The sequence below is a fragment of the Lepidochelys olivacea genome (genome assembly GCF_965140295.1).
Source record: "Lepidochelys olivacea isolate rLepOli2 genome assembly, chromosome: 22".
Classification (NCBI taxonomy): Eukaryota; Metazoa; Chordata; order Testudines; family Cheloniidae; genus Lepidochelys; species Lepidochelys olivacea.
In genome coordinates, this window is record NC_140432.1 from 13,938,122 (window position 1) to 13,961,486 (window position 23,365).

At 45.1% G+C, this 23,365-nt stretch overlaps 1 protein-coding gene across 3 annotated transcripts in view; it reads left to right on the forward strand.

Moving 5' to 3' along the window:
• Positions 1 to 23,365, forward strand: part of LOC311511335 (uncharacterized protein) — a 205,574-nt gene that overhangs the window by 92,266 nt on the left and 89,943 nt on the right. For 2 of the 3 annotated variants that reach the window (XR_014709259.1, XR_014709260.1), the window contains exon 1: positions 21,924 to 22,230. Coding sequence is in view for 1 of the 3 variants with exons in the window: in XM_084611853.1 (XP_084467979.1) it covers positions 22,206 to 22,230 (25 nt within the window). In the remaining 2 variants the exon portion in view is untranslated. Of the gene's footprint in view, positions 1 to 21,923; positions 22,231 to 23,365 lie in introns of those variants that run through there. The other variant, XM_084611853.1, reaches the window with a different exon arrangement.

Sequence of the window (23,365 nt, forward strand, 5' to 3'; positions counted from 1 at the left end):
ACTCTGGGTGTGGATGTTCTTAGTCCAGAATGAGTGCTTTATTCCATATTAGCTTAATCCACATCCAAATGGGAAGGATAAATTTGCATAGTTCCCCATGTAGATAAACCCTTACTCAGAGACATCATGTTCTTGGAATTCAATTAGTTCACCTAAACACACATTAGAAGAGAGGAGCATAACTTGGATGCATACAAATCCACTATTCTTATCCATATAAGTGTGTCCTCTCCACCACTTGAAGTCTCTAAATCAAAACTGGATGTCTTTCTAAAAGACATGCTCTAGCTCAACCAGAAGTTATGGGCTTCATGAATTATCGGGTGTGATTCTCCGGCCTGTGTTATGCAGGAGGTCAGGCTAGTTGATCATAATGGTCTCTTCCAGCCTTAAATTCTATGAATCACCAATATCCATCAGTTATGGTAAGGGGATATTGTTTTTTGGATAGAGCAGAGGACTGCAAGTCAAGACTCATGGGTTTTATTCTTTGTCCTGCTGCATTTTTGTTGTGGCCTTGAGCAAGTCACTTAATGCCTTGCATCAGTTTCCCCATCTGCAAAGTGGGTAGAATAAGATTTATCCACCTTACAGGTGTGTTGTGAAAGCAATTAATGTTTCTGACACAACGCTATTGATTTCATGTTTGAATTATAATGGTTTCGAAGAAGAGTAGTATTCTAACAGCCTTTTTCAACTAGCCCTTTTTAAATCAATTCCACAAAAACTAAGAATTTTATCCACTCATGGTGAAGTGTACATAGGCCTCGGTATTAGACATACAATCAGTCTAACTGAATTGTAACTAGGGCTGTCAAGTGATTAATCGCACGGTTAAACAATAATTTAATGTTTTCTACGTTTTCAATTATATTGATTTCAATTACAACACAGAATACAAAGTGTACAGTGCTCACTTTATATTTATTTTTGATTACAAGTATTTTCAGTCTAAAAATGACAAACAAAAGAAACAGCATTTTTCAATTCACCTAATACAAGTAGTGTAGTGCAATCTCTTTATCATGAAAGTTGAACTTACAAATGCAGAATTATGTACAAAAAAACCTGCATTCAAAAATAAAACAATGTAAAATTTTAGAGCCTGCAAGTCCACTCAGTCCTACTTCTTGTTCAGCCAGTTGCTAAGACAAATGAGTGGACTTGTGGGCTCTGAAGTTTTACATTTGTTTTGTTTTTGAGTGCAGTTATGAAACAAACAAAAAAATCGACAGTTGCACTTTCACGACAAAGAGACTGCACTACAGTACTTGTATGAGGTGAATAGAAAAATACTGTGTCTTTTGTTGATCATTTTACAGTGCAAATATTTGTAATCAAAAATAACATACACTTTGATTTCAAATATAACAGAATACAATATATATGAAAATGTAGAAAAACATCCAAAATATTTAATGCATTTCAATTGGTATTCTGTTGTTTAAGATGTGATTAAAACTGCGATTAAGCTTTTTAATCACAATTAATTTTTTGAGTTAATTGCATCAGTTAACTGTGATTAATTGACAGCCCTAATTTTAACATACAGCTTATTAAATATACTAGCCATTAGCATGGTATAGGGGATAGATTTTCAGTGGGACATCTACAAGTACACCACAATATTCCCACATTAGTGCAAGCTCCCGTGTTGTGTTCACAAGCACCTGCTACTGTAATGGCGTCCCAGCATGTATCAATACCGGGATTTGAACCCAGAACCTTCAGCATTGCAGGGCGTACCAAAGAAAGACAAGAACATGTGGCTTATCTGACCAATGACAACTGAGCAGCACAGCATGATTGTTTAATATGCTTTGTCAAATACTGTTTGAAATCAATCTGCATGGAAAAGAAAAATGAAAAGAAATAATTTAATACGTTCAAATAATGACTAAATCCTTGAGAAAACGCAATCCGCTTGCAGAAAAGAGGCTCCTGTAGCTGCATAAAAAGATTTCTTGTCAATTTACTTATTCAGCTCTAATAAATGCTAACAAGGGAGAAGCATTGCCATGCTGCACAGGAAAATCATGCACAAAAGGAAACCAGATCCTCAGCTGGTGTGAATCAATGTTGTTCTATTGTCTTCGGAAGTTGGCCCATCATCTGTGAAATCCCTAAAATGCTGCACAAATCACACATGAAATGAGCAGGACCTGGCAGGCAGATAACACGTGAGCTGTCTAGTATCTCTTCTGCTTGCTGTTACCTGTTGGCAATGATTGCCTCTTAAAACTTCAGCTCATTCTCAGTATGTCAGGTGCTTATCTGTATGAGATCTCTTCCCCCATGAAGCTAGAGGTCTTGTGACAATCTGTTAGCTGACTTATTTTCACCTCCTACTAAACTGTGTTATCACTTTGAGCCAGATATAAACTTTATACAGCCAACTTCCACTTAAAACATAGTGCCCCACTTGGAGATTGCTGCACCATGTCTGAGCTACAGTGAATAAATGTTTCTTTTCCATCTCAAAAATCAGATTTCCCACTTTTCTGCCAAGTACCTGACCCCTTCCTAGAGACTGGCATTCCTGGAATTACTGCATTCACCTCTGGGCACCTCAGTACCAGAAATATATGAATACTTACATAGTGCTTTCTAACCATAGATCTCAAAGACGGGGGACTTGCCTAAGTTCACCCAGGAAGTCAGTGGCAGAGTCAGGTATAGAACCCATATAGACTTTCAGTCCATTGTCCTATCCGTTGGATCACACTGCTTCACTAGCTGGCAAGAAAGTAGAGGGACTTTTAGAGAGGATTAAGGGGCTGGGGAGATTGATTATTGGGGAATATTTTAAAGGACTAAGTAAGTGTGATTCTGCACTCTTTAACACAGTAGTTAAATGGAGTTCACCAGTGTAAAACTGTTGTAACAGGGTGGAGTATCAGGCCTAGATATATACGTCGTTTGGCTAAAGGAGCGCTAAGGGTGGGAGAATGAGGGCATCAAATCTACCATTATTTGAGGGTGAATCTGCTGCCTCCATGAAGTTCAGTGTTAGGACGTTCTAAGGTAAGGGGTTGGGCTTGCTGTACATCAGGTATACATGATTTGACCGTGGAAAAGGAATGCTTTGCACTTTTAAAGCATGTCACGTTTAAGGACCTCAAAACATTTCATTTGACACTTGTTAATTAAGCTTCATAAACTTCCCCATGAGCCAGGGAAATATTTGTGTGCAGCACCTCATGCAGTCGGGCTGTGATGGCTGACTGAGGCCTCTAGCTTCTTCCACAATACAGCTAATACCGAGTCAAAATATCCTGTTCTCCTATTCCCAGACGAAGAGAGGTGAGAGATAAAGCCTCTTCTGTTAATGGGATTCAGCTGTGGAATGAGATTGCAGAGGAGGCCAAGCTAATCCAGGATCCCTCTTTTTGGACACACTTGTCTAGGGCGAAGAGAAAATCCTCGAACTCAGCTAAGCATCCTGTAGATTTGAGGTGGGATTTTCAGAAGCAGGACTCAATGACAACTCCTCGCAGGAGCAGAGTTAGGCCAACGCTGAGCACTCCCCCACAGCTGCCATTGACATGCGAAGGGCTCAGATACTGCGCTGGTGGAGGCAACAGAAAACCCTGAGAAAGTAAGACTGGAACATGAGACACAGACAGGTGAGGTGGCGTGGCCGTAGTCACACAGGCAGATCCAGCAATAGCACCCAAATCTTCTGGACCTGCATGTTTGCCAAAAGGCCATTCTTCCACTCCAGTCAGACTGTGGGGAGGAAAACACTTGGAGCTGTAGACTAACAACAATTTACAGGCCCAGCTTTGCACCCTGCACAAGCCAGCATTTTAAAATTTGGGATGAAAAATAAGATGTCATCACTGCAGCAGCAAGCGTCCCCTCGCCCCTCCCTGCCCCGGCACCAGCCTTTTGTCAGAAAGATGCCAGTGAAGATCGTGCCAAGGTGCTTTCCCCTGACCATCTGCCTGATGAGCCCACATGCTAGGACTGTTTTGATCCAGGACCTCATCGCACACAAGCCTGCTGGTTTATGGGAATCCATTGTGCAGTTAAAACCAAGACTATTGAGGGCTTCTTCTAAACGCACTGGACAAGTCCTAGGGAGACAAGTCTGGCACACTGATGCTTCCCTTTATCTTCTTACAACTGTAAATGTAATAGTAAGATTAGAGTCAGTGTGGGAATGAGGGGGTTATATACTGTGCCTCAGAAAAATTCAAACTGGGGCTGCAAAATTTATCATGGAATCCCTAGAAAGACAGGGAGGTAAAGAAAAAGTAATTTGTGTTGGTCTTTCAGGAGCAAGTCCGATCCCCAGTGCTCAGCTCAGCTACCATAGTGGCAAGTAAAGTATGAAAACCTAGATGGTGGTGAGACGGTCTGGTGCCCCATGTTGTTATTTAGGCTGGAGATATTCAACATCTGGCCCACTGGGTGTATTGACGGGGCTTGCCTCATGGAAGCCGGATCTCCAGAATCGGAGCTTTTGGTTTTTTTAAGTAATTTTATAGATTTTATGTTGACCTTCCAATGGCAAAATGAGTGTAACCCATAGAGACGTTATCCTGAGTCTGCTGAGAGCCTGCCACAACAGCTCTGAGGGGTGTGAATTCCACTGCCCCCTATTCAACTGAGTGCAGTGTTAGTTCTATGGCTACAGATGAGGGGACTTTACATGTAATCATTCACTAGTCTTCTCTGATCAGTTCATTAGATGGGACCAGGGTAAGAGCAAGGCCAACGTGCTGGGGGAGGGGAAAGGTGGAAGCTGCTGCAGGGGTGGAAACAGAGGGAAGCAGGGAGGAGACACACCAGTAAGGGGAGAGGAACAGAGAAGAGGATGGGGAAGGGAGAGAAACAACAGTCCTAGGGGTGAGCAGGTTTCCATACTGAGTGATGCTGGAGGCAGCATAGCTAATATTGATGGTAAACGAAGCTTGGATTTTCAAATGAGCCAATGGGAGTTAGGCACCTAAACCCCTTATGCCTCTTTAAACCTTGTAAACTAGGGCTTTCAAGGAGATCATATCCTTCTACCCCAGATCTTAGTGCAGACCCTCCTGCCTTGGGCTGAGGGGAGTATGTCCTAGATGTACACCCCAGCCCACAGACCATGGTTAAATCATAGTTTGACCTTCACCACTATGCAGTTTAACACAACATCTTAGGCTAAGGTGACAGTTCTTACCTGTGGAATGGCCAAGGCCAGAAGCAGACCTCCAGACAGGGCAGGCCAATAATCTGATCGCACACAGCCAGCTCCGGTGTTTACACACTCGACTATAGAGCTATGGCGATCAGAGCGGTCTTCGCTGGGACGCAACGCAGGCACCAGGGCTGAGGCTTTCAAAGCTGGCTAGGGCAGGCAACCCATTTATGTTAATGGGAATAATATGGTGAAATCCCCTCGTGGGCTTTGTAAGTCTCAGCTCGGAGTGCTAGCCATTCCCGTCCATGCTTTAACAGCGGCCTGGACTTTGACTTTATGTCCCTTCTGAAATACAGCACTGCCTGCAGCATGGTGCCCCGTATGGATGTGCTGGGTATTCGCTCAGTACTGGCAGATGGAAAGAAGGACTCCTCTTGAATCACCAAGATGTAAGTGCTTTCCAGCAGGGAGCATCTTTTAATGTGTTTGTACAGCACCTAGCACGCCCTAGTCCTCCCTGTGCCACCGTAATCATAGTAATAAATTCCGGAAGCCCCCTGGTTTTGCCTTGAAAATCTCCCATCCAGAACCCAGCTCTCTTGGCTCCAAGGCTTGTATCTTTTCACTAGACCACACTGCCTCTCAACCTAGTTCCCGAGCAGAATGCTAGTTAAGCTACACACGCCTTCACCTGCCTCATTCTTCTTTAATGAGCAGAGAGAACGGCAATAACTAATCCTGATGCAATTACTGCACTGCTGTATTTCACCATGATAATCCTCCAGCTCTCCTGAAGATGCTTCTCAGGGGTGCAGGGCTTTCCCAGATGTGCACTCACTCATTGATCTCCTATCGGAAACATGTCAGCAGCTGTAGACAATATCTACTCCCTCCCTCACACCATTCCAAGAGGGAATTGTCTTTAAACAGCATATTCTCCTGCAGTTTGAAAACCATCCCAGTTTGCCTGAGACTGTTTCTTCTGTGTTCAGTCTAGTGTTTCACGCTACATACCGGAAACACACACACAATTAGTCCTACCTCCCTAGCGTTCAGCTTACCCTGTTTAAACTGAGTAATGAAAAAAAGATTGTGTGGGACCTCCTCATTTTATTCTAGTGGGGATCTGTCCATCACTTCTATGTGGATAGTTTCTACACACACATTCCTTTGTTTAGGAGGATCCTGTATTATGTTGACCCAGCAGCATGTGGCACTAGAAAAGGAAATCGAAAAGGCTCTTGAACGCGAACTATACTTGGTTCAGAAAAACACAGGGGTTTGCTGACAGCCCTGCTGTGTGCCACAAAGAGAAGGCTGATTAAAATATTAAACAGCAGCCTGAATTGCAAACGCCACATCAAATATCGGTTCAGCCCACTGCAGGGATATTGCAGGGGACGGTTGTGAGATCTGGCTCCCAGATGATTATTTCAGTTTCGTGGGTCAAATCTGGATCCGTGGTCCGGATGAATATGCAAAGCACAGGGAACAGTGCGATGCAGGCTGTTGCTTGGTTTCTATTTGCTGTTTTGCCAGTGGCACGCTGTCGGATCAAGTTACTTCCCTGCTCTGTGCCTCAGTTTCTCCAACTGTAAAATGGGAATACTAGTGTTGGGTGCTGTAATGATTGAGTCACAAGCTAATGTATTTAAGGAGCAATAGAACTGCCAAATGTTATTTGGTTCCTAATTAATCAGTTCCAAAACTTAAAGAATGACATCCTCAGCAGATGTAAATCAGTATAGGTCTACTGAAGTCAATGGAGCTACTTTAGTTTACACCTGTTAAGGATCTGCTGCTAGCCCTTTCTCTGAAGCTTATTAACATTTCCTGATTCTACTAAATTTGGCCCGAAATCTTGTTGTTTCCCCACATTTTCAGGAAAATACCTGACGCATACACCAGGAAATCAGCCTTTCTAATGGTCTTTCCATTCAGGACTTTTTTCTGGTACTCAGGAAATGTGGCAGAGCCTGGAATTAGGTCCACAGAGTCCCTAGCTGACCTTGGGCAAGTCATTGATACATCATGTACACTAAGGCCTTTTTACACAGCCAGAGCAGCTTAAAGGGTCTCTAGAGCAAGTGAAATCAGACCTTTCGCCTCGGTGCCTCATAGCCTATCTGTAAATTGGGGATAATAATATTCCTTTTGTCTCACTCTTTTTCTGTCTGTTCTGTTTAAACTGTAAGCTCTTCATGTCAGGGACTAGTTTGTCTCGCTGTATCTTGTGCAGTGCCTAGCACAATGGGACCCTGATTTCACCAGGGATCTTGAAGCTCTTCTGTAACATAAAAATGAATCACAGGATGCTGCAGGATTGCATTCATAGCCTCCCGCTTTCCCTCTGCCTCCATTTTGCCTCCCAGCTTCGATTTATCTATCTCCTGGGGGCCTTTCAGCTTCTAATTCCATTGTTTCTCACCTGGGAATTTCAGCCTATTATTTAATTTCCTTCCAGATTTCATCCCCCCACTGCTACCCTCTTTGTCCCCTCCAAGGAGGCGTTTTACTTTTCTGTCCCTCTGTGCAAGTCAGTTTTCGTTGGCTCTCGCCGAGTCTCCTCTTGTCAAGGCATTATCCAGTGGGGAGCCTGATTATTTAGATTCCTTGGTTTTCCTCCTTTTAATATATCTCATCTGTGTCCTATAGTCTGACCCCTGCCAAAGGACCTGCCAGGGCGGCTGTTTCTTCCAGCCAGAAGCCCTCCCCCGGCTTCCCTTTCATCTGCATTTTCTAAGAGATCTGTACTTAAGGCAGAGAGTCAGTGAAGGGTTTAGGGCCTCAGGGTCCACTGACTGATTTTTCCTATCACCTGAGAAGGGGGCAGTGGTGGAGGAAGGTAGCAGAGCCTGGCTGTGGAATGGAAACAGTTTAATCCCCTGCGCAATCCTTTGCCTTTATTTGACAAATCAGTCCTGAGCTTTATTTATTTATTTTTTTAAGCAACATAACTACAGAGGGCCAGATTCTGCTTTCTGATCCTCCTCTGCAGCTCCCATTGAAGTAAATAGGAGCTGGCCCCGAAGAGGTAAAGGCCACCTTCTAGCCTATTTTATTTTAATCCTCATAAAAGACCAGAATGCAGTGCCCGCTAGATAGGGACTCTCGCTGCACATTTTGGAATCAAGTTAATGGGAGTGGTCTGCTCCCTGGAATCTGATCTGGTCCATTCGCAGAATTTGGATCTCAGTCAAAGCCCGAAGTCTGAGAATGTTTGGATCTGGGGTTTTGGCTCAGAATCTATCATTATTTATTCTTTGAATTGCTGTAGCCACGGACCAGCACCCCATTGCCCTAGGCAATTACTAGGAGCTACAAACGCAGAACAAAAAGCCAGTCCCTGCCCCAAGAGTTTACAATCCATATAAGGTCTGTCTCTAATGTCTCTACTGCACACTAGAACCATGAGCGATTGTCTCTCCACCCTGATATCCAAAGGCTTGGAGGTTTGCGAAGTTAAACACTGCAAGAAATGAATGCTGAGGTATTGCGGTGTAATTCACTGACATGAAAGCCCAAATGCAGCAACACTGTGAAGATGATGATAACACCTAGCTCTTATACAGTCCTTTTCAGCAGTTCAGCTGCAAAGGAGGTCGTTTTCAGTACCTCTGTTTCAGAGATAGGGGAGCGGAGGCACAGAGAGGTGGCATGACTGGCCCAGGGTCACCCAGAAGCCTAGCGGTACAGCTGGGAATAGAACCCAGGTCTGCTGAGTCCCTCTCTGGTGTGCTAGCTACTAGGTCATGCTGCCTTTGATAGAAGGCCTAAGTAGCAAATCACAACCACTGGGTGACTGCTTCATTGCCATCTGTTCACCCTAACGTGCCACTAACAACAAACCTAGTCACCAAGTCACAACTGTAACGCCTAAGGGACCAAACTGATTCAAACAGCTTTTGCACTTTGGCGAGTTCCAACATTCAAGGGAAGTGGGCGATCCAGAACTTGAAACCTTTTATATCTGAGCTGGTGCGATTTTCCTGAAATTCATCAAGATTTGCTCCGCTTCCAAAGGATGCCCCAGACCCCGATGTGGAAGGCTGACACAGGCCACAATACTAGAGGCACGATGATCATGTGATGGAGAGCCATATGCACAGCCTGGGATCCATAGGCAATCACCTACCATATGGAGAACAGAAACATGTTTTTCCTAGCTCTTCGCCAGGGATTTGTTCGTTAAATTCCTGGAAAAGGAGGAGACCCACCGACATCTCAAAGCTCTGAATCCAAAGTAAATAACATGCTGCAGTAATATATTTAGCAAATGATAATAGGGAGCGTAGAAAAACAGAGAGGGGAGGGGGGGAAAAATACATCTCCTTGCTGGGAAGTTATTGCAAGTTTATAGCCAGAGGATTGGCCATAGTGATTAGCACAGTATAAATGCCTAGATGGACTTGGTCGAGGAAAGGTCTTTAACATAGATGATGATTCTGCCATTGAATCAGGTCTTCAGCTGGTGTAAATTGTTGCTTCATGGAAATCCACCAGTGGAGGGTCTGTCTCTTTAAATCCCTTGTGAAGGCCTACAAAGCCCTACATAACACCACACTGCCCAACTTATCCAACCTGGGCTCATTGCACAGCTGCTTGTTCACATTGGCCTTAACCTCTCTGGCTGAGATTCTGGGCTGCACGTTCTTGGAGATGCAGCACCGAACGGTGGAGCCCAGGAGGAGGACAGGCAAAAGGTGCTTGAAGTTACCTTTGTGCCCACCTTCCTGGGTTGCTACGTGTGCCTGTGAAGCCTCTGATGTAAAATAGAGGCGCCAGGAGCTGCTCAATTTCATGGGAGACCTCCTTGGGGGCTGCTTATGGGTTGCTCAGTAGCCCACAGCAGCAGAGAGTACCCATAGCAGGAGTACATTACAGGAGACTTTCCTCTCACCCCCAGCATGCTCCTCTGCTGGGGTACGTCTGGGGGTAAGCGTAGAGCTGTTGGGGAGTTCTCCCCTGGACAGCTATGCTACAGATGCCCTAGCAGGAGGGAGAATTTCTCCGTTGTGTCTGTATCCCCCGCTGTAAAATGGTGTCAGGAATACCGGCCTCACGGGAGCGTTGCGTGGATGAAGGTGTCGATGCATGCAGGGTGTTCTGAATCTGTGGAGCTTACTGTTGGTGCTAAGGCTTATTAGTAACAACTGTGGATTGTTGGAGGATTGGTTTGTTATGGTGGTGGTGGTGTTTTTAACCAAATGCTGCAGAGAGCTGCTGCCTTTGGAGTCAGTCACAACTGACCTAGTAATTGCCACAACATGTCAGCCGCAGTCCCATCCGTCACACAGCACAACGTGACACGTCAGCTGGGGAAATTCAAAAGAAGCCGTTTTCTGTCTGCTTCGATTTACCAATAAAAAGATGGAAAGACTTTGAAAACACAGCATTCAATCTTTGTATTTCTCTATGAAAATCTCTTTGAAAACATAAAGGGACAGTTTATCAGTGAAGAACATTGGGCCAGGAGTACGATGAAAACTATTTTTTTCCTCACGGGCACCATTTTTGTTTGTTTGTTTTTTTCCCCTAAAATGTTTGGGTGAATTTAGGCCCCAATCCAGCAAAGCACTTGTCATTTAGCACAGGCTAAATTTGAAGCATTAACATAGTCCCATTGACTTCAACAGGGATAATTGTTAAGAACTGATGTGAAGAGCCACTAGAGGAAGCCTTTTGAAGTGCTGGACAAATTGCATTGGTCCTACAAAACCTGGGAACTATGCTACACGTTCTTGAGTGCCTTCTGCTGGCACCTTATCTATTAAATAACTATTTGTCTATAGGCACTAATTACATGCTTAAGTGCATGGAACTTTAAGTTTATGGAGAGGATGGATCAGGACCTAAGTGCTGAGGAATGGTATCAACCTGACAGTCCTGGGGACTGTCACCCACTGCAGAGGAACAGTAAGGTCCCAGAAGGGCAAGCTTCCCCCCTGGTGCCTTGGTGCTGTGTATCAACCAGTCAGGTTGCCTTGACCACACCCATCCTTAATTTGTCTTCTGAGACTGTAAAGAACGTTAGGTCACAAGTAAAAATAGATTTGATGGTCTCGTCTCGATTTCTTCTAAATGTTGGCCCAGAACATAAAAGAACCATAACTGATTGCACATGGAAAAACCCCAGATTTCAGATGTTGAGGATGCAAAGAACCTACATGCCACTGACACACTTACATTAATTACTCTCTTTTTCTGTCCCTACAGTGCTTAGCACATGAATCATCGAATCATAGACTTTGAGGTCAGAAGGGACCATGACGGTCGTCTAGTCCGGCCTCCTGCACAACGCAGGCCACGGAATCTCACCCACCCATTCCTGTAACAAACCCCTAACCTATGTCTGAGCTATTGAAGTCCTCAAATCATGGCTTAAAGACTTCAAGGTGCAGAGAATCCTCCAGCAAGTGACCCGTGCCCCACGCTGCAGAGGAAGGCAAAAACCCCCCAGGGACTCTGCCAATCTGCCCTGAAGGGAAATTCCTTTCCGACCCTAAATATCATGATGAGTTAAACCCTGAGCATGTGGGCAAGACTCAAAAGCCAGACACCCAGGAAAGAATTCTCTGTAGTAATTCAGATCCCGCCCCCCCATCTAACATCCCATCACAGGCCACTGGGCATCTTTACTGCTAATAGTCAAAGATCAGTTAATTGCCAAAATTAGGCTATCCCATCATACCATCCTCTCCATAAACTTATCAAGCTTAGTCTTGAAGCCAAATATGTCTTTTTCCCCCACTGTTCCCCTTGGAAGGCTTTTCCAGAACTTCAGTCCTCTGATGGTTAGAAACCTTCATCTAATTTCAAGTGTAAACTTCCTGATGGCCAGTTTATATCCATTTGTTCTTGTGTCCCATTCTCAATTGACCTCAGGCACTACCATAATAAACAGGATCAATAATAAATAACACCCTATTATCTGGGACTAGAATAGGGGTGGGCAAACTTTTTGGCCTGAGGGCCACATCTGTATGACGGGCCATGAATGCTCACGAAATTGGAGTTGGGGTGCAGGGGGTGAGGGCTCTGGCTGGGGGTGTGGGCTCTGGGATGGGGTTGGGGATGAGGGATTTGGAGTGTAGGAGGGTGCTCCAGGTTGGGACTGAGGGCAGGAGGGGGCTCTGGGCTGGGGCAGGGGTTTGGGGTGCGGGAGAGGGATCACGGGGTGTAGACTCCAGGTGGCGCTTACCTCAAGCAGCTCCTGGAAGCAGGGGCATGTCCCGCCTCTGGCTCCTGTGCACAGGTGCAGCCAGGTGGCTCTGCGCACTACCCCATCTGCAGGTGCCACCCCTGCAGCTCCCATTAGCCACAGTTCCCAGTCAATGGTGGTGCTTGAGGCGGGGCTGTGTGCAGAGCCCCCCTGGATGCCCCAAAACATAGGAGCCGGAGGGGGGACACGCTGCTATTTCCAGGAGCCTCAGCACGCATGCACAGAGTAGCCTCTGACCCCGTTCCCCAGCTGGAGGGTGGGAGCAGGGCAAGCCCCAGACCCCGCTCCCCAGCAGGAGTCAGATTAAACTGGCTGGAGGGCCGGATGTGGCCCACGAGCCATAGTTTGCCCACCCCTGGACTAGAACCTTGATAGGAGTATCCAAAAATACAGGCCCCTGCCATGTCAGCTAAATGAGATCCCCCTGAGTAGAAGTAATAGTAGGTTTGTTATGTTCTAGATGAGCAAGCCACTCATGGGCAATAACTTCACACACAAAGCCAGTTCATTAAAAGGCATATTGGCAGAGTTGTGTTATGCTGAGATCTGCCAGGGTGCTATACATTGCTCATTTTCAGCACCATTTCTCCCCCCACTCCTTATTTCTGTATTGATATTTTCAAGATATGCTGCTATGTGTAGTTAGAGAACATCAGACAGACCATAGGGTGTTACCTCTAAAATCTCATAAATGATTTCACCCTCTCGAGGCCCAGGTTGTTCTAAACTGCTGAAGGTAACACAATGGAGTAGCTAATTCAGGCTAAGTGGACGTTTGTTCAGATAATAAATACATTGCAACTATAAATTCCACCCCCTGCTAAAGTGCAGTTGTATTACCCCAGCTATATTACCATTTTTTTAAACATTTGGTTCTGAGACTAAAACAGTTCTATCATATGGTTTTAAGTAATGCTTCCCAAAACTAAATACTCGATCCAACCAATAGCTCGGGAAATAAAGATCTGGCATCTGGATCAGAAGTGCAATACTATTTAATTACCTCCTGGTTTAAAGACTCTCTTAACGTTAAGTCTGGCTTTGACAAATACCATTCCGCCCCACTTATATCCATTCAAACACTGAGACAAATGTCATTTTTCCTGGCTCTCTGCTTCAACCATGTCATACCATGGCCCTCTTTGCGGCCCTCTATCAGCTCCCCCTTCTCCACTGCATGAAACATAAACAAGGTGTCTTCATTTCCCCACTGGACGGGTCTCTCTTAGGTTTCCTTGCTCCTGCCAACATCAGCTCCTTCCATGCACTGCCAACAATGCCAGTCCTGTTTGCTCGTTTGTCAAATTTCCCAATTTCCTTCAAGTCCCTCGTAAAAACCCATCTCTTCTGTGATGCCTACAAAAAACTCAACAGTGGACAGGTAGCTGGTGTGCTGTGACCGCTGCTTATTACATTGATCATCTCATTGCTACTTTGTGCTTCTGTGTCTGTTTTTCCATCCACCTGTTGTCTTTTCTCTTTCCTTAGGTTGTAAACTCTTTGGGGCTGGACCCATCTTTTTGTTATGTGTTTGTACAAAGCACCTACCACCAGGGGGCTGGAGCAGCAGTACAAATAAAAATAATCATAGAAACATAGGGCTGGAAGGGACCTCAAGAGGTCATCTAGTCCAGCCTCCTGTGCTGAGGCAGGACCCAGTTAACCTAGATCGTCCCTGGCAGGTGTTCGTCCAACCAATTCTTCTCAACCTCCAATGATGGCAACTGCACAACCTCCCTTGTAAGCCTGTTCCAGAGCTTAACTACCCTTATAATTAAAAAGCTTTTTCTGATGTTTAACCCAAATCTATCTTGGTGCAGATGAACCCCATTTCTCCTTGTCCTACATCCTCTTTATAACAGCCCTTAACGTATTTGAAGGCTATCAGGTCTCCCCTCAGTCTTTTCTTCTGAAGACTCAACATGCCAAGACTTTTTAACCTTTCCTCATACGTGAGGCTTTCTAAAGCTTTTATTGTTTTTATTGCTCTCCTCTGGACTTCAATTTGTCCACATCTTTCTTAAAATAATAATTTGGGGGGAGAGGCCATAGTGGATGAAAAAAAGGGACCAGATCTTCAGCTGGCATAAACTGGTGGTGCTCCATTGAGTTTGATGGAGCTGTGCAGATTTACTCCAGGTGAACATTTGGCCCATGTTAGTTAGAAGTTGTGTTAATTGTTTTCTAATATATACAGGGTATGTTTTGAAGTTCAAAATGCTTTATCTCTTTTGAAATAGCAAGAAATAAGACACAATACAGCCATTATACATAATGCATGAGACAAAAACAAAAAGAGACAAACAAAACAAAAGTAAGATCAAATTCATATAATTCTCAGAAGTACAGTGCAACACTCCATTTGTACACTGCTCCTAGTGGTCACAATAGCTTGGACTTGTCTAACACCTTTCAATCCAGAATCTCAACGCTTTTTTTTTTTTTTTTACAAAAAAACCAAATCCATAAGCCTCACAACTCCCGTTTGACATGAGAGGACAATATGATCACTCGCCTCACTAGTGAGATGCAGTTACATCTGGGGTGGAACACAGCAGCTGTTTAATGGTGCACAGCAATGCTGTGTTTCAGACAGGAGCTGAAGAAGCATACTGTGGCCAATTATAGGCAGAATATAAGTGCCTGAAATTGGAATATGCTCAGGACACTGAGATTACTATCCTACCTCTTCTGAAAAGTGCCATGATATCTTAAATGACCACAAGTGATAGCATCCAAACCACAATAATCAGCTAGATGTATTGGATGGGATGATATATGTTGGCAAGTAAGACTGTCTAACCTACATGAGTTTAATAATGGATGCAAGGTACCAATCTACAACTTTCCTACACGTTCAATGCTCCTTGGAACTCTGAATGCCAGTTTCAGTGCGGTCTAGTTGATGGGGCACAGGACTGGGCCTCAGGGGACATGGGTTTTCTCCCCAGCTGTGTTAACTTTGGGACTTTCTGTGTGTCAGTTTCCCTGAATATGGCTCGTGATCATGGCATAGTAAAGCTCCAGGTAACCATCTGCTTAAAAGGGCTATAATATATGGGTGTGAGCATCATCAAGACAAATCCTTGGACAGCTTACAATGATATGAATGCTTCCAACACAATCTAGAGTGAAAGAACGAGCCTGATCCTCAGCTGGTGCAAACTGACTAGCTCCATTGACTTGCATGGATCTAGCCCATAATATAGACATTTGTGTTGAACTGCATCCTGCGTGTTTGGCTGTATGTAGATCGAACTGTAAACTGTACGTTGAAAATTCATTTGCAAAAAACCCACCATCGATAAGCAACTGAACAATCTCCAGCAAAATAATGGAGGTTTCAACAGTATTCAGGTCTGTGTTTTAACCTTTGCATTACTTCTTCCATCTTTATTCCTCAGCTATGTGATATTCCCCTCCGCACAGACACACATTCACTCCCTCTCAATTTTATTGGAAAAGGGCTTAGGATTCTTACCTTTGTTTCAAGACCTCCTACAAGAAACAGGAAGGGAAAACATGAAAGATCTGTTTCCTTTCAATTGGGGTGGGGGAACTGTTGTTTTTTTTTCTATAGTGAAAGGACCATTTTGAGAAGCCCTAAATACTTTTGAATGGAATACATTGAAGTAATAGACACAAGGTTTTAATTTACAGTTCTGGGTCTCCTGTCCCCCCGCATATGAATCCTATAAGTGAGACGTGTTGCTACAATGATTCCCACCGGGAGAGTCTGGACCTAGAGTAAGAACAGCTGTAGAGCTACAATCCACCAAAGTCGGCTTCTGAAACCGATATGAATTATTGGTTCAGTCAGATAAATATGGCTTTGCCTTTCCCCCCACAGGCAACCACATATGGCAGTTGGAAAGAATTAAAACCTTTACCCCTGACCAGGTCTGGTTAAATAATGGCTCTTTTTTATACATACTTTCCCCCACTCTCCATTTCCTCCCATTCATTCTTTCAATTTTCCTTTCATGATTTCTTTGGCACCAGTATCCAAAATGCCACCTATTCAAGGTGACCTTGTCATTTTACAATGTCATCTCTTGGGTCAAGGGCACAGGATAAATCAGTTACGTGCAAAGAAATTTCTCTCTCTCATTCACACGCACGCGCGCTCACTCTCTCTCTCTCTCACACACACGCACTCTCTCTCTCACACACACGCACTCTCTCTCTCTCACACACACGCACTCTCTCTCTCTCACACACACACACACAAACACACACACTCTCTCTCTCTCTGCTACTCTGCAGTAACTGGGAGCTCCCATGAAGTCCGGAAGAGCACTATATATTTTTACTATCCATCTGGCTCTATTTCAGTTGATTTGTTCTCCCTAAGAGGGAGGCTGGTCGGCCCTGGAATGAAGGCGCCGGACTGAGAATCAAGAGACGAGGGGTCGACTGCTGGCTCTGCCACAGATGCCTTGTGGGACTTTGCGCCAGATCTTCAAACACTGCTGAGTACCCAACCACTCTCATTTGTCTCAGTAGGAGCTGCTGGGTACCGTGCTGTGTAGCCAACCTGGCCCCAGGTCTCGTCGCTGAGCACTTTTGAAAATCTGGCATTTAAGCTCTTTGTCCTTTGTTTTCTTTATCTATAAAAAAAGGAATAATTCAACCAGGGTCAAATTAGATTGTAATCTGCTTGGGACAGGGACCATCTTTTTGTTCTGTCTTTGTACAGCACCCAGCATCATGGGGTCCTGGTCTGTGACTGTGGTTCCTTGGGTACGAGTACAATATAAATACACCTCTACCCTGATATAATGCGACTCAATACAACACGAATTCGGCTAGAACGTGGTAATGCAGCACTCGGGGGGGGGGCTGCGCACTCTGGCGGGTCAGCGTGTCTGGCCCCCACATGCGGCTCTGAGCAGCCTGTTACGGGTGCCGGGCCGGGGCCGAGGGGTTGGATAAGTGGCAGAGGGTCTCGGGGGGCAGATAGGGAGCAGGGGGTATTGGATGGTTCGGAGGTTCTGGGGGTGGGGTGGTCAGGGGGCGGGGAACAGGGGTGTTGGATAGGGCGTGGAAGTCCCGGAGGGCCTGTCAGGGGGGGTGGATAGGGGCGGGGCAGTCGGGCCAGGGAGCAGGGGGGTTTGGTAGGGGGTGGGGTCCTGTGGGTGATGGGGGGAGTCTCTGGAGGGGGCAGTCAGGGGACAAGGAGCAGGGGGGTTTAGATAGGGGGTGGGGTCTTGGGAGGGGTGGTTGGGGCGGGGGTCTCTGGAGGGGGTATTCAGGAGACAAGGAGCGGGAGGGTTGGATGGGTTGAGGGTTCTGAGGAGTCAGTCAGGGGGTGGGAAGTGACTATTAATAATGGAAATGCTCGTGGCCAAAGCAAGTTCGATATAACATGGGTTCACCTTTAAAGTGGTAAGATTTTTTGGCTCCCGAGGACCGCGTTATATCCGGGTAGAGGTGTAATAACAAAGACACAGGCACTCTCGGCCTGTGCCTAGAGCCCCAGTTCCAAAGCTAAGTGATTTTATATGAATCCCAGTTTTCACTTAAGAGCCATGGAGGCAGGTGGGAGTCATAGATTCCAAGGCCAGAAGGCACCAGTATGGTTATCTAGTCTGATCTCCTGTATATCGCAGGACAGAAGACTTCCCTGAATCAATTCCTGTTTGAACTAGAGCAGACGGGGCGCGCTTGGGGCAGGGGACAGAATCATGTCCAGGGCTGCTGGCCCCCATGCTCAACTCTTTCCCCTCCCTCCCAGCGCCTCCTGCACACCTGGGAACAGCTATTCAGTGGTGTGCAGGAAGTGCTGGGAGGGAGGGAGGGGGAGGAGAGGCATGTTTCATGCCTCCCCACTGAGACATACAGCACCAGGGTAAAGGTGACTTTTTGCTACCTCTGCAGTACACCGCCTACATTCTGGGCTGCTGCAGGGTCCAGGAGGGACCCGAGCACACATTAGAATGGCCTAGGAGGTTGCTCTAATTTTCAGCAACTTATGTACAAAGGTTTGTCGTGCTGACTGCTACGAGCATCCTCTCTCCCACCCACAGCATGTCCCCTATGCCAGGGCCCGTTTATGTCAGCCCTACGCTGCTCCTGAATATGGGGAATTTTTTCCTGCCCCTTTGCAGCTCCTTCGTGGTCCCTACACACCGCTGGAGCAGTGTATAGGGGTCAAAACCAACCCTTTGGAATCCAGGACTGCAGATTCAGAGCAGCGTCTTATAGGGAGATACTCAGCATCATGATTAAGAAATACATCGGTTTGGTTTTTCTGGGATCGCTGGTGTTTCCCCCTCATTCTAACCCTGGTTCATTCCCTCAGGCTTGCAAACTTGGCAAAGTTGCCCAGCAGCCAAACCGTATGCTAGGTTTTAACTCAGATCTCCTCCTAAAACTACTTTGTGGCTTTTAAAAATCTGGAATTAAGAAACCTGTAACTTGCTGCTTTATCTCATTATCTCCTGTTTTGCATTTTAATGTGCTTGTTCTAAAAAAGACCTCATTGATATTCTGGTTCGGCATGTGTTTGTTTGTGTCTCCTGGGAAAATTTGCTACAGATATTACAAAGTCAAAAACACACACAGCAGAGCTCCTTGCATATTTTCCTCCTTTTTTTCTTCCTCTTTTGAAGAAGATGTTATTTTATTCACTCTCTTAAGAAAAAGATACTGCTAACTTTTGAGACCGTCCAGATCACACTAGGCAAATTATTTCCCCCCGATATGTTTGTCCCTGGATCTGTGATGGTATCAAACTCCCATGCTCTCCTGCACAGGGACCCTGAGGTGGAGTATTCTCCAGGGGAGGCGGAAGGTGGGTGGGCACTGACCACAGAGGGAGCATGGCTGGAGAATGAGCAGAACCAGCAGAGTCCCCTCAGCTACCTTCAGTGTTGGAACGCCTATGGAGAGGATTTAAAGCTGTTGGAAATTCAAGGGCAGATGATATTGTCCCCCGCCCTTTCCATGTGAATCCGACCCTAATTTCCTAAAATCTGCAAAATGATTTAAATATAGCAGTCCCTTATGTTCTAAACTCACTAACTCGTATAGTAAACCTATGACATTGAAACTGCAGAGTCCATGCTTAACATCAGAGAGGCTTGAAATTTGGCTACCCCTCTATGTGGTCTCTTCTGCCCCTCAGGCACAGTTCTCATTATCAGTGGGGGGTTAATTGTAGGAATGAAGGAGAGAATAAGCTGATGGTATCCTAGGCATCCAAACAGCAGAATGTTATGATATTATTCAGGGAGATGGGTCTGAACACACTTGAGATATGGGGAAGTTCAGATCTTGCTCAAGCCCATGTCTAATCCTTAAGCAGTTCCTAGGGCCTGGTGTCTTCTTATGTATACTGTATCCATGCCACTCTGTCCAGTGAGCCTCTGAGATCTCATAATCTGTGCAAGGTCAACACATGGACAGGAGACCTTCAGGGAACACAGCAGCAGCAGCTACCAATGGAACCAGTGACTTTGTGCTGTAGATGGCGTTCTCCCCATGCGGTCAGTTCAGAACTCAGTGCTCAAGCAAGTGCTAGGAAGCAGTTGTGCTTTCTCTTTCAGTTAAGGTACAAAATCAACTTCCTGCCCACATAGAGCCTTTGAAGAGCCCCAGGGCACTTTTCTCAAGGTTGTTAAACATTATGGTCCTGGCATGTTTCCATTGTGTAAGTATATTCTGCTACCTAGAACTGCCTGTGGTTAACAGTGACCAGCTGACTTGGCTTTTAAACACAATTGTTTTTGTCTACATTCACTGCTCAGTCATGTTTATCATGAAGGTAGTTCACATGTGTTTATAACATGATGCAGTTTCCCAGAGAGGATTAGTTCTAAGGGGCTGATCCAACACCCTTTGGAATAGATGGAGAGTCTCCCATAGATGGAAAGTCTCCCAGAAGGAGATCATGTTTAAAAATACTGCATTATCAGGTCAAACTAGGATTGGCTAGTCAATACTCTAGAGGCATGACATCAATGGCTGTTTGTGAAGTCATAGTCTTGTACAAATGAACCCTTTCACAGGTTAATAAAGGTACGTTTAACAAAAAAGTATTTTCAATAGTCCTGTGTCTTAAAACAACCTTCACTACTCATTTCAGAGGCAATGGAGTACGTGGAATCCTTGATTATTGCTTCCTGCTTTTTGACATGGTTTTGTATTTGCTGTATTTTATGTACATGACTAAATAACGAGGTTCTGAATAAATTCTCTTCAGGCATTGAATCTTGGCAGCTTGCTTACTTGTACTGGACAGGGGATAGCTTAATATGTCCTGCTATGATGCAGGGATCTGATGGACTAGATCTCCCACTAGACTTTCCAATCCAAAGGACTCGATTTTACGTATCGTGTTGCTAAATTCTAACTTGAGTAATTGCATTCTAGTTCTTCAGTGGCCTGATCCAAAAGCCATTGAAGTCAATATTAAAAAACGACAAGGCTGACTTTAGATCAGTCCCTAAATGAGCCTCACAGTTTCTGTTGGATATTGTATTCCTCTTCACTTCCTGTCCTAAACTAGGTTTGAGTGGTGGTGTGAACCATTAGACAGCTATTGCGTTTCACCCTAGAGTTTCCTGCATTGCAGTGGTGGGTAAAATGAAAGAGTACAAATATTTTTATCAGTCTGCATTTGTAAAGTGTCTTGGGTGCCATAGAATGGTGAGGGATTAGATATTAATATTTATGGCAAACCTGCAATGAAGCATTTTTCAATTTCTCCCCATTTCATGAGCATAATTCAGAAACGTAGGAGAGTCACCTTGGATTTGTCATGTAGATTTTGAGCTCTCACGGCCAGGGACTGTCCTTTGTTACATGTCTGTACAGTGCCTGGCACAATGGGGTTCCTAGGCACTAAATAAAAATGACTTGATCCTGCACTATTAAAGTAATTGGGAGTTTTGCCATTGGCATCAATGAATGATTAGAACTGGACAGCTCATCCCTTCTAAGCTCTGAGCGGCTTTTTGGAGTTGAAGGCACTCAGCAGACAGGAAGGGATGGTCCAGTAGTTGAGCGGTGGGACCCTGGAGACTTAGATTCACGTCCCTTCTCTGCCACAGACTTCCTGTGTGACCTTGGGCAAGTCATTGAGTCTCTCTGTGCCTCAGGTCCCCATCTGTAGAATGGGGATAATAGCATTCTCCTACCTCACAGCGGTGTTGTGAGGATTCAAGATTGTGTGGCACTCGGATACTGTGGTCCTGGGGGCCATATAAGCACTTCAAATAGGCTCAGCACCTTTCCAGACCAAACCCCAAACCTGTATGTGAGTTTTCAGATGACTTCAGCAATAGGTCGCACTTCCGCCAGCCAGTTCAACACTTCACCATGGGTCCTACGTGCCGAGAGCCATTTTAACTCGGGGTTTTACTGTTGGTATTTCTTCCACTTAGTCATTAATATAGCACAAGTGCCTGTATTTCTTAAAGTGAAAACAAAAGCACCTTAAAATGCCTTTAAATATGCTAATCTTTTGTACACTCTCGTTCTTATTACCTTGACCTTTCCACATTATTCATAGGCTGATTTCTGAGCAGCCCTCTTTCCCTTTTATGTGACGGTGCTGAACACCAAAGCACGGCGTCTCCTGTCCAGCTTGCAGTAACTCCGAGCGGCTTGCAGGCTAGGAGTGTGGTAGGACAGTAGTCGCACTGTAGCCAGATGCTCCAGTGAGCAAACGTTTCTTCAGATCCCTGCAATTTACCCTAGAGTACTAGAAGGCTGCCACTGACTGTCCAGAGGGTTCCCAAGAGCACCGCAGCCACGCACTTTATTGACTTTAAAAAGGACCGAGGTGAAGTAACCCTTCTTTATTTTTTTTCCCTAATACCCTGTGGTGCCGAACTGAAACTGCAGCCAGCTTCTATTTTCGGAGGCCTTGGTAAGAGAATGTTTTTATCTGGGGATACAATGACTGTCGCCCTGTAGCCTGCAGTTCCCATGCTGGTGCTGCCAGGACCCATGAATGCTTGCTTTATGAGTTGCTCTTGCAGGTGTTCAGGGGGCATGTAATCACTAATGAATAGTAGAGAGAGACAGAAACTCTAGGCAGGCTCTGGCACGGAGAGCTAGGCCAGGCTTTTATAATTCTGTGAGAAAAAATTACAGTGCCTTCCCTCTGCTTCTTTGCATACTTTACTGCCTGGGCTGGCTAGCTACTGGATTCCTTTATATGGACTCTGGTGGAAATGCTGCCATAGAATTCAATGTGCTCTTCTTCTTGGGGAGTAACTGCAGAAATCCTGCAGTCCTTGCTCCGGCAAAACTCCTATTAAAGTCAACAGGAGATTTGCCTGAGGCAGGTCTGCAGGATTTGGCTCATAACTGGGTCTCGTGTTTAATCCGTTTCGTTCTGCTTGCACCAGGTTTATGTATAAAACAGGTCAATAACGGTGCATTCAGAACAAATAAACTAGTCCATATATGTTAGGGTGTTTATATTACAGCAAGACGGGTAGCACCCCCTAGTATTAAGGTTGCCCTGTAAAGAATAAAGACTGTAAATGAACTGTAAAAACTTTAGCACAATGCATATGTGCAAAGGAGCCAAATTCAGGTCGAACAGACAAGCTCAATTCTGGCATTTCCTAACTTTGGAGTGCTTGATTTTGTAACCTTAATAATGATTTTTTAAAGTGGGAGGGAGGGTTGTGTGTGTAATCTATTTATAATTGAAAACAAAGGAAACACAGTCCTCTTTTTGCAAGCCTGTTAGTTTAAATGTTCCAATACTGAGGTTCAGCATGACAGCAACGAAAATCAATCTAGTTTCTAGCCACTAGAGCTGAAGTCTTTTGGCTTCTGTAACATCAAGTGATCCAAGCCCTTGCCAAAGTCTTTTGCTCATGGGACAGATTAAAGGTGACGGGGCTGATTTTTAGAAGTGCTGATCACCCACAATTTCCCTGGGACTCGATGAGAGCTGCAGGTCCTTAGCATCTCTGAAAATCAGTCCCAAAACTTTAAGGGCTTGATCCAGCTACCTTCCAAGATAATAATGGTGGTTAGATTAGCGC